The sequence below is a fragment of the Micromesistius poutassou genome (assembly GCF_964030765.1).
Source record: "Micromesistius poutassou genome assembly, contig: SCAFFOLD_6305, whole genome shotgun sequence".
Lineage (NCBI taxonomy): Eukaryota > Metazoa > Chordata > Actinopteri > Gadiformes > Gadidae > Micromesistius > Micromesistius poutassou.
This window is the reverse complement of record NW_028177563.1, coordinates 1-10,637: the sequence shown is the minus strand read 5'-3', so window position 1 is coordinate 10,637 and position 10,637 is coordinate 1. Positions and strand designations below refer to the sequence as shown.

The 10,637-nt window shown below is 50.6% G+C and overlaps 1 protein-coding gene across 1 annotated transcript; it reads left to right on the top strand.

The window, feature by feature from the left end:
- Positions 1-693: 693 nt before the first annotated feature.
- LOC311375914 (DNA ligase 1-like) lies at positions 694-10,618 on the top strand (the record flags this gene model as incomplete). Its single annotated transcript, XM_084490932.1, has 9 exons — positions 694-840; positions 2,090-2,185; positions 3,707-3,817; positions 4,562-4,633; positions 5,218-5,362; positions 6,157-6,239; positions 8,442-8,594; positions 9,606-9,659; positions 10,502-10,618. Coding segments are annotated over 9 exons (978 nt in total), but the record flags the coding sequence as incomplete, so codon positions are not given.
- Positions 10,619-10,637: the final 19 nt, after the last annotated feature.

Sequence of the window (10,637 nt, the reverse complement as noted above, 5' to 3'; positions counted from 1 at the left end):
CTAACGGCCCTCCAGGTGCTCTGCGGTGGGGGGCCGGCACAGAGAACCGTCACCCTTCCACGGGAAGAAATGTGATTTCATTAACGTCATCCATGGCCAATAAAGTTTTTAGAATCTCTGTGGCTAGTTCATCTTCATATCCGTTTTTTTTTTTTTTTTGCGAGGCCCCGGGGTGACCGTTATATTTCAATAAAAAGTTATTAAAGATTGAATATGAATGAGTTCCGGCTATTCGAGTCCCGCCATAGCTTTGCCCAAAAATGTACAGTTTCCGCGGCAAAATTGTATTTTAAATGCCGATGCATCATAAAAACTGCAAAAAGCCCTGTGTTGACACACACACACACACACACACACACACACACACACACACACACACACACACACACACACACACACACACACACACACACACACACACACACACACACACACAAAACAGGTGCGTTCTGTTGCTGCTGCTACTCCGCATACAAAAGCAGTTTGTCCCGATTTAAAGCTAAGAACGATTTTGTTGTCGAAGTTCTTTTTTTCTCCTTTGTTACTTTGGCACACAACCGAACCATTTTCTTAACCGTTTGCAAGGCCATGAAAAATGCATGAGCTCCCGGGTCGAGGCCTGCTGGTTGGAGATCTACAATGTTCTCGTCTGTGTGCCTGAGCTTCGCCCTGTGCCCGTGTTGTGACCATAAGGCCGCCGTCTTCCATCACTCTCCCCCTCCAGGTGTGCCCCTGAGGCCCATGCTAGCGCACCCCACCAAGGGGGTCGGAGAGGTCATGAAGAGATTTGACGAGGCGGCGTTCACCTGCGAGTACAAATATGACGGCGAGCGTGCTCAGGTGTGTGTGTGTGCGTGCGCACAGACGGACGTTGGCGAGACTTTGTTTTTCTCATCTTTGTTGTATTTATTTTGGTTTGTCACCCAACATATGCCTGCTGAATTTTATATGCATTGGCCTTTCGGGTGTGTGTGTGTGTGTGTGTGTGTGTGTGTGTGTGTGTGTGTGTGTGTGTGTGTGTGTGTGTGTGTGTGTGTGTGTGTGTGTGTGTGTGTGTGTGTGTGTGTGTGTGTGTGTTTAGATGCATATGTGTGTGTGCCTCTTCTGCTGTATAAATGATCACTTAAGCTTCTGCCGTGTGTGTGTGCGTGCACTGACGCCCGCCTCTGCCTCCAAGAGAGGGTAAAAGCACTGCGTTCGCTTCAGGCTGTTGAGGTTAGAGCAGGCTGCCTCTCCTATTGGAACGCTGTGTGTGTGTGTGTGTCTGCCTGCCTGCCTGCCTGCTGCCTGTCTGTCTTTAGTAAGACGGCAGAGAGGAGTGGAAGAGAAGGAGGAATTAAAGCAACAAAGAGAAGGACAGTTGTGGACAGAGGCAGAGAGGCGGGTCAATACAGCGCCACTAGACTGGATCCCCACTGGCGTTGTTAATTCTGCTACAGTCATGCCAATTGGGTGTCTTTGAACTGAAATGAATTGAAAGGGTGGGGTGGGGGGGATGTAGAGAGGGTAATGCATGTGGTGAGGTTGTTGCGAGGGAGGGAGGGAGGGAGGGAGTGAGAGTGTGACAGAGAAACAGCATGTAGGAAGGGAGGGGGGAGGGGGGGTTTGAGCAAAGAAGGGTGACGTACTTTTCTGACTCCCTGTGGTCTACACTGCAGTGGTCGTGACTCCACGCCGCCACCAGGGGGACTCGTGGCTCGCTGCTTAATTAAACCGTCTTCAGTGTGTCTCTGGTGGTGACTGTATTTTCAACATTACAGCCACACCACCGAAAAGTGTGTGTGTGTTTTGATTGACGACCTTCGAATCTGTGTGTCATCCAGACAACAAATTGTGGGTCTTCAATTTAAAAATGAAAGGAAACGTCCCTCCCTTGGCAATAATTTGGCCTAATGCAAGCGTCCTTGATGGCTTCCACAGCGGCGGAGTGCTCATCGCCTCACTCAATGACGGAGCAAATTGCTATTTTACATTTACATTTAGAACATGGTTTTGAATGCTTGGCCTGGTGACACTCAGGTGTGTGTGTGTGTGTGTGTGTGTCCGACCTTTTCTCATCCAAAAATCCATCCCCCCCCCCCGGGAACAGATCCATATCCTGGAGAACGGCGAGGTGCGGGTATTCAGCCGTAACCAGGAGGACAACACCAGCAAGTACCCCGACATCATCGCACGCATTCCCAAGGTACCCGCCTGAGAGCCGGCCCAGCTGGATCGTGTGTGTGTGTGTGTGTGTGTGTGTGTGTGTGTGTGTGTGTGTGTGTGTGTGTGTGTGTGTGTGTGTGTGTGTGTGTGTGTGTGTGTGTGTGTGTGTGTGTGTGTGTGTGTGTGTGGGGCGGCGCTAGTGTTGTTGTCAAAAGGGCACTGGTGAGGCAGGTGGGGTGGGGTGCAGCCGCTGGTTGTCCTGAATTCCCCTGTAGTGCCCACTCACACACTCCAGTCTGCTCTCTCACTGAACTGATCTCTCTCTCTCACACACACACACACACACACACACACACACGGCCAAATCGCTCCCCTGTATCACGTGCTCACGAGTCCATGCATGTCCTGCACTTTCCGTCTCTACGTCTCGCGTTTTCTTTTCTGTCTATTCCTTTGTCTGTCAAAGTCTGTTCTTCTGTCTCGTCTGTTTTTTTTTGTTCTTCCTTTTACGCTTTTCTTTTTTTTTTTTGCTTTGTAGTCCTCGTCTCCCGTGGCTCAGCTGTCTCCCCTACCTCTGCCCATGCCCCTGTCCGTTATTCTGCTTCTTCTTATTTCCATTCCACTCCATTCTTCTTTCTGCCCTCACTCGTCTGCTCTGGGTCGCTTAATGCGTCCCGTCTCAAATGCTAATGTACTCAAATTAAGTTTGGGCTAGCTGCGCGTGTTTATCTTGGGTCTGCTTGCCTCCATCGTCTCTCATTTGCCTCTTGGTTTGCTCAGTCACTCGCTCGCGTTTTCTCCCTGGCCTCTCTCGTCAAACAGTTGAGATACCCTGAGGAGCCTCAGAGACTGAGCACCACTGTCTCTGGTGAAGCGGTTTGTTTATGTTCCTAAAGCCACATTATAATCTGCCTGTGAGCTGCCGTGTTGCTTCATTATCACCTTGAGTTTACCTTCACCTGCACCATGGATTGCAGATAAATCAAAATCTGGATTGTAATCGATAATCGCAATAAGTGATCGCAATCACATTAACGGGCAAAAATAATCGCAATTATCTTTTATTTTTTTTCATAATCCTGCAGCCCGCAGCATAAACGACCCTATCCCCTCCTGACGCACTCAGGAAAACACACACACTTTCTTGACAAACACACACACTGTCTTTCAACACATCAACACACACTCACTCACTCTCATAAACACAAGCGCATAAACATGCTCTCAATATACACAAACAAACACTCAATCAACTCTCATAGACACAAATGCCCAAACGTGCTCTTAATATACACAAACACTCACTCGCTCTCAAACACAAATGCACAAACATGCTCTCAATATACACAAACACTCACTCAAGCTCATTAACACAAACGCACAAACGTGCTCTCAACGTACACAAACACACACACACACACTCACTCTCTCTCATAAACACCAACGCACAACCATGCTCTCAATATACACAAACAACCACTCGGTCAACTCTCACAAACACAGACGCCCAAACGTGCTCCCCATGCACACAAACCGACACTCCCTCTCCCGTCCCGACCAGGTGAAGAAGGACTCTGTGGTGTCTTGCGTGCTGGACTCTGAGGCGGTGGCCTGGGACCGGGAGAAGAAGCAGATCCAGCCCTTCCAGGTCCTCACCACCCGCAAGAGAAAGGTACCTCCGGGGGGGCGGACAGGTGGACGAGCGGGAGACATACACAGAGGTTCTGTGTACGGGTGGAAAGTACACGCTGCGACTCAGATCGGACAGATGGTGGAAGTTTGAGACGGATGATTGATGAACACTGAGATAGACCGCGGGCGGCAGGTGTGGTGGGGGGGTGTGTGTGTGTGTGTGTGTGTGTGATTGTCTGTATGGATATAACGAGGGAGCTAAACAGTGGAGGAGGGGATTATGATTATATAAAAATCTGTTTGGGAGGGGCTGGAGGGACGGACGGACGTCGGTACGGACACACTGCGTCGGAGGCCCTGGTCGCCAGCCTCCGCCGCCGCACCGCGTCCGAACCGCCGTGGCGTTCGCTCGCGGTCGTAATGGAGACAACGTCTGTCGGAATGTGGAATAACAATTTGAGAGGGAGGGGTAAAGTGACGCAGGGACGAGGGAGGAGATGAGATGAGAGAGAGAGTGGGAGGCTGAAGATATGAAGGGGGGGGGGGGGGGGGGGGCGGCGGGCAGGGTAGAGAGAGCAATGGAGGAAGATGGGAGGGGCGAAAGAATGCTTTTAATTAATTGCTCTGTGTGTGTGTGTGAGAAACCTTAGTCTTAATCTTTAGAGTAGGTAGGGGGGTGTGCAGTGCATTATAAAAAATTAAGGAGCTTAATGAAGACATATTTTTGTGTGCGTGCTTGGGTGTTCTTTTTTTCCTAATAATAAAGGTGTGTGTGCCTCCACAGGACGTGGATGCCTCAGAGATCAAGGTCCAGGTGTGCGTCTACGCCTTCGACCTGCTGTACCTCAACGGCGAGGTAAGAGCCGTCTCCTCCGCTCTGATTGGCTGGAGTTTCCCCCCCTCTTGTCAGCAGGACACTCCTCTCGCCGGCGTCTGTCTGTCTGTCTGTCTGTCTGGTCCCGCCTGTCACGTCTTGTCCTGGCCCGGCAGCATGCCTAGTGCTGCTATTGGTGTCCAAACACTGCTGCACTGAGGAGGAGGAGGAGGAGGCGTAACCGGATCATTCTTCCTCGTCTCCCTTCCACTCTGCCGTGTCGGTGTGTGTGTTGTTATGAGTTTATGTGTTCATTCGGAAGCGACATGAGCCTGTAGTTACCTCGATTTGCTCACTGCACTGTCTGTGCGCATGCGTGTGTCTTGGGATTGTTGTCAACAAGAGTGTGTGTGTGTGTGTGTGGGGGTCACTAAGCATTTGGCCCATAATGATTAGGATGCTTGGAGCCATGATGAGAAAATGATTATAATGGTGTGTGTGTGTGTGTGTGTGTGTGTGTGTGTGTGTGTGTGTGTGTGTGTGTGTGTGTGTGTGTGTGTGTGTGTGTGTGTGTGTGTGTGTGTGTGTGTGTGTGTGTGTGTGTGTGTGTGTGTGTGCGCGTCCAGTCCCTAGTGCGCCAGCCTCTGTCCCGGCGCCGGGCCCTGCTGAAGGAGAGCTTCTCCGAGACGGAGGGGGAGTTCATGTTCGCCCGCTACATCGACTCGGACAACACAGAGGCCATCGGCGAGTTCCTGGAGCAGTCTGTGAAAGGTGGGTGTGGAGGAGACCCCAACCACCCCCCCGCCCCTCTATCGCAACATCCACGCTCGCAGCGCCGAGAGGAAGTGGCTGATGAACGAACCACGCCTGCGGGCGGAGAAGTTGCGTCGACACCTTCTCCGCCCGGCGGGCGTGGTTCATTCATGGTCTCGACCGGAATCGCACCGAGACCCTCTAGTCATCTGGCGGGCTGCAGGGGCTGTCACCTGGGGGGGGGGGGGTGGGGCGGAGGATAGATGATAAGAACTCACTTCTGCGTAGCAAACCTCGACGCCCTGATGCACAGCAGACGATGCCCGCCACTACCGACAAGTTTGAAGCTGCATCACTTTTAATTTTCACAGAAGTGTGTGTGTGTGTGTGTGTGTGTGTGTGTGTGTGTGTGTGTGTGTGTGTGTGTGTGTGTGTGTGTGTGTGTGTGTGTGTGTGTGTGTGTGTGTGTGTGTGTGTGTGTGTGTGTGTGTGTGTGTGTGTGAGATTGGTGGTTGTCTGTTATTTGTGTGAATGTTTGTTTCTTTGTTTCCATTTCTCCCTAAATCTCTCTTCGCTCTGTGCATGATTGTGTGTGCGTTCTTTTTCTTTTCTGTATTTCAACTTGCATTTTGTGATTGTCACTTTGGCGAATTGTGTCCATGTGTGTGTGTGTGTGTGTGTGTGGGATGGAGAGATGGATGGAGTGTGCGGTCAAGACAGACTCGCCACATATCTGAAACCTAATCTGTTCATTTCCTTTCTGTTCAGTTGAAGTTGTGTGTTGTATAATGTGTGTGTGTGTCCTCATTCAGATTCCTGCGAGGGTTTGATGGTGAAGACTCTAGAAAAGGATGCCACTTATGAAATCGCCAAGCGCTCTCACAACTGGCTCAAGGTAGGAACAGACAGCCCGAAACAACTGCTAATGCCGCATGTGGGATTCACACATTGTATATCTATTTTTTTTATATATTTTTACACGTTTTTAAATGTTTGCATCTCTACTCAGAGTCAATCTCCTCTTATTTTGCTACAAAACAAAACCATTTGTAACATTCAACAGAACCATGTCTTGCCCACGAAGGTTAATAGCACGACTAGCGCTCGTGTTCTCAATTTAAAATCCGAACGGCGAAATGAAAGCTGACTCTTCACATCGCATTACTCACCTGTTCGGCAAAGCATGGCAGGAAAGTTATCGTTCGTTATATATTCCGACCCGATCTAATCATCGCCGCGTTCTCCAGCTGACGGCACTTCATAGAGAGACCCGCGCCGGGGCCAACACGTGGCTGACGAGCGTGACTACACAATCAAATCACACTGCTCCTACCTGTTAAGTACCACAGCGTGCACGGGGGACAGGGGGGGACTGGGGGGGGGGGGGGCGCCTCACGTTGTCTCTACATGTGCATCCGCGTAATACCCCAACATAACCCACCCCCCCCACCCCCCCAAAAAAACATCACATCTACTTCAAAACACCCTCCTGAAACCCCCCACTCTTGAGGTTGTGTCAGCCAACCTGCGAGCCGGTCCTGACTGGTGGAGTGTGTGGCAGTGCTGCCCCTGTGTTTGTTGAGCCTGGGGGGGGGGGGGTGACGATGCCCTGGGCTCCTCTGAATCAACAGTCAACAAACGTGGAAGCCAAACGCTACGCTCACCCCCCCCCCTGAGACCCTCGGCAGAGGATTAAGAGGCGTTTACACGTTGTCGGGATGGGGCTTTTTGTTGCGTATGCTCCCCACCCTATTGCAGGGAGAAGAGTGAATGAGGACACACGCACGCACGCACGCCCAAACACACATACACACACGCACGCCCAAACACACATACACACACGCACACCCAAACACACATACACACACGTACGCCCAAACACACATACACACACGCACGCCCAAACACACATACACGCACGCACGCACGCCCAAATACACATACACGTACGCACGCCCAAACACACATACACACATGCACACCCAAACACACATACACGTACGCACGCCTAAACACACATACACTCACGGCCAAACACACATACACGCACGCACGCCCAAACACACATAAACGCACGGCCAAACACACATACACGCACGAACACGTGTGTTTAGGCGTGCGCACACACTCCCAAACACATTCAAAGTAGAGCAGCGATGGTTGAAATGCACTATCCTCCTACACACAGATACAAAAGCGTGATTCTAGAGAAAGGTCTGATTCATTTGTCCACTCATGCCACACCGACAAAAACCTCATTAAGCATGTCCATTCAAAACGGCACAATGCGAAGCCCACAATTCACCTGTGATGCTCACACACTCAGTGGTTTTATACTACTCATGCACTCTCTTAATCTTAATCTACACACGCACACACACACACAGACACGCACACAGACACGCACACAGACAGACAGACACGCACACAGACAGACACACACACAGCAAAGCATGGGGAAAGGGCATACTGTGGACTTATTGTCACACGTGAGTATGGGACTCTGTGTGTATCAGCCAGTGCAAATGACATTTAATTTGCATTGTTTGTGAACATTTGTTCTAATGCAGCGATGTGGCGCGGGCCGTTCACGCGGAGGAACTTTGCATTTAACCTTTTAATAAGGCGCAGACCGGCAGCCCCAGATAGGATTATTTTCAACCGCGCTCAGAAAAGTCAAACGGAAACTCGGAGTGAAACTTTGGGTAAGAAGTGACGACGTGGCATTTTACAGTCAAAGGAGCCCGGATAAATAAAGGGCCGCGTTCGCCAACAACGTCCCATTGAGGGCGACTTGAACTGTCTGTAAAACTTATACATTTTTAGACCAAAGCCTTTGTGAAATATCAGATCAACGGTTTCAGGGTTCCCCACATAAAATATTTTAGTGGAGGGGGGGGGGGGGGGCTTCCTGGTACTCTGAGGAAGAAGGTTCCATATCAGTGATTCCAGCATAGTAAAATCGTTGAAATACGGTGATCGACCAAATGTGGCAATGCAGAAATACTGCATAATATCATTGTCGGTCACTGTGGATATGAGCAGAATGAACCCAGAGGGGCTGTTTATGACCCCTGGTGTCTCCTCCCCCCTGCAGCTGAAGAAGGACTACCTGGACGGGGTGGGGGACACGGTGGACCTCTGCGTGATCGGAGCCTACATGGGCAAAGGCAAGCGCACCGGCACCTACGGCGGCTTCCTGCTGGCCTGCTACGACGATGAGGGGGAGGAGTTCCAGTCTGTCTGCAAGGTGTGTGTGTGTGTGTGTGTGTGTGTGTGTGTGTGTGTGTGTGTGTGTGTGTGTGTGTGTGTGTGTGTGTGTGTGTGTGTGTGTGTGTGTGTGTGTGTGTGTGTGTGTGTGTGTGTGTGTGTGTGTGTGTGTGTGTGTGACCTTCTTAGATTGCACGGGGCAGGAGGGGCTTAGGAGCGTGACTGTAGCGAAAGATAAGTCCTGTATTGTCCGCGTGCCACGGCGCTACGCTAGCCAATGCTACCTGGTACAGATCCCCCTCCGTCCCTTCTCCAGATAACTCTGGCCACTAATTGTTCAGGGTGGTGCGATTCGTTGATGCCAACCCCCCCCCCCCCCCCCCCCCTTCCCTGGCACCCTGGCCCAGTGCTTTGGTGATGTCCTTATTTGTTGCTGGGGCCCTTAAACGTCAGAGAAATCTCAGATTGAGTCTCTGTTTCCTCCGTTTCGTTCCAAGGCTTTCTCAAATGATGTCACGCTGTGTATTTCTGGCAATTTCTTTGACTATATATATATATATATATATATATATATATATATATAAAAAAAACATGAACGATTGTTGGGGTAAATGGGTCCCGGTCCGGATTCCCTGCGGGAGAGAACGGACCGCGTGCAGACCTGGGGGTAGAAAGGCAACTTCTGCAGAACGACAGGAATTCCTGTAAAGGGCCTTTCACTACTCGAAACAAAAGGAGTGGCCAGTGACCGTAGTGCCTTTGAGCCCGCCTGTAGGGAGACGGGGACTCCTGTCATCAATCAGACCCTCCATGTCTTAATTGCTTTGCTCTGTGTTTTTTTGTGTGAGCGTTGGGGTGTGTGTGTGTGTGTCGGAGGCGGGGGGTGTTTAAAGTCTTTGAGAGGTGATACATCGCTTGAGGCGAGGTAGTTCAGACACTGAGCATTTGGGCACTCTGGGATTTGCACGGTTTGCAGCCAACGACATGTCTCACTGTGTGTCAGTTTGTGTGTGTGTGTGTTTTATTAACATCCTCACTTCGTCTTCCTCAGATTGGGACAGGCTTCAAGGATGAAGATCTAGAGCAGCATTACAAGTTCTTGAAGGTACGACGTGTGTGTCTGGGGGAGATTGCGTGTGTGTCTGGGGGAGTGTGTGTGTGTGTGTGTGCAGGGGTGTGGCCAATAAGGCTACTTCTAATCCAAAGCCATGAAGTAATTTCACCATGAATGCACACGAATGCACTTCTGAAGTTTAGTTGTGTGTTTTATTATTTCCAATTCGCCAACTCTCATATCATTCAATTTGTTTGAAAAACAACACCAGCAACAACAACTTGCCTGCTTGTCGCTGTTTGTCTCCCACGCAAAACAAATCTAGTAATGGGAAATAATAATTTCTTTACAAAGACTCACTGTTCACACAGGCTTTATGCTTAAAGCCGACGGTGCTGGAGACATCCCAGGAACCCAACAATGGGGCCCACCTCGCAGTCCCCCCTCCTAATAAAGTCTTCCTGGCTGGAAGGGATGGGTGGTGGTACTGCTGGTGGGTGGGTGGAGGGCGGATGGGGGGTGGGGGTTGGGGGTGAAGAAGCAGGCCTGCTATGCTTCCCTGTGCTTCGCCGCAGGTCCAAAGACTTAAAACACACGCACGCACGCACGCGCACACGCATGCACCGTGAGGGAGAGAGCACAATGTGGGTCCGCAAACGTCTCCATTATAAAATAATTGTACACTCTAGCACTGCCACACTTTATTTATTTATTTATTTATTAAGAACATTTTTCCGGTCTGTCTTACTTTAAAGTGATCCCGCTTCTTCAGTGGGCGACTCGCTGGTCGTAGGAGGAAAGAGGGTCGACTCGGAAAAAAACACAAAGCGCTCCTCATAAAAGCGCTGATATATAGATAATGGTTTATATTGCGGATGTGTAATACGGTGCAGGATGTGGTGGTTGCCGGTGACGACGAAGGACCTCTTAAGACGTGTCCAGCGTCCTCTCCTCCCAGGGTCACTCCAGCGGCCCCATCGCACTCCGACATAACCAGTGCAATCTCCTGACACGCTGGCCAAATGGACG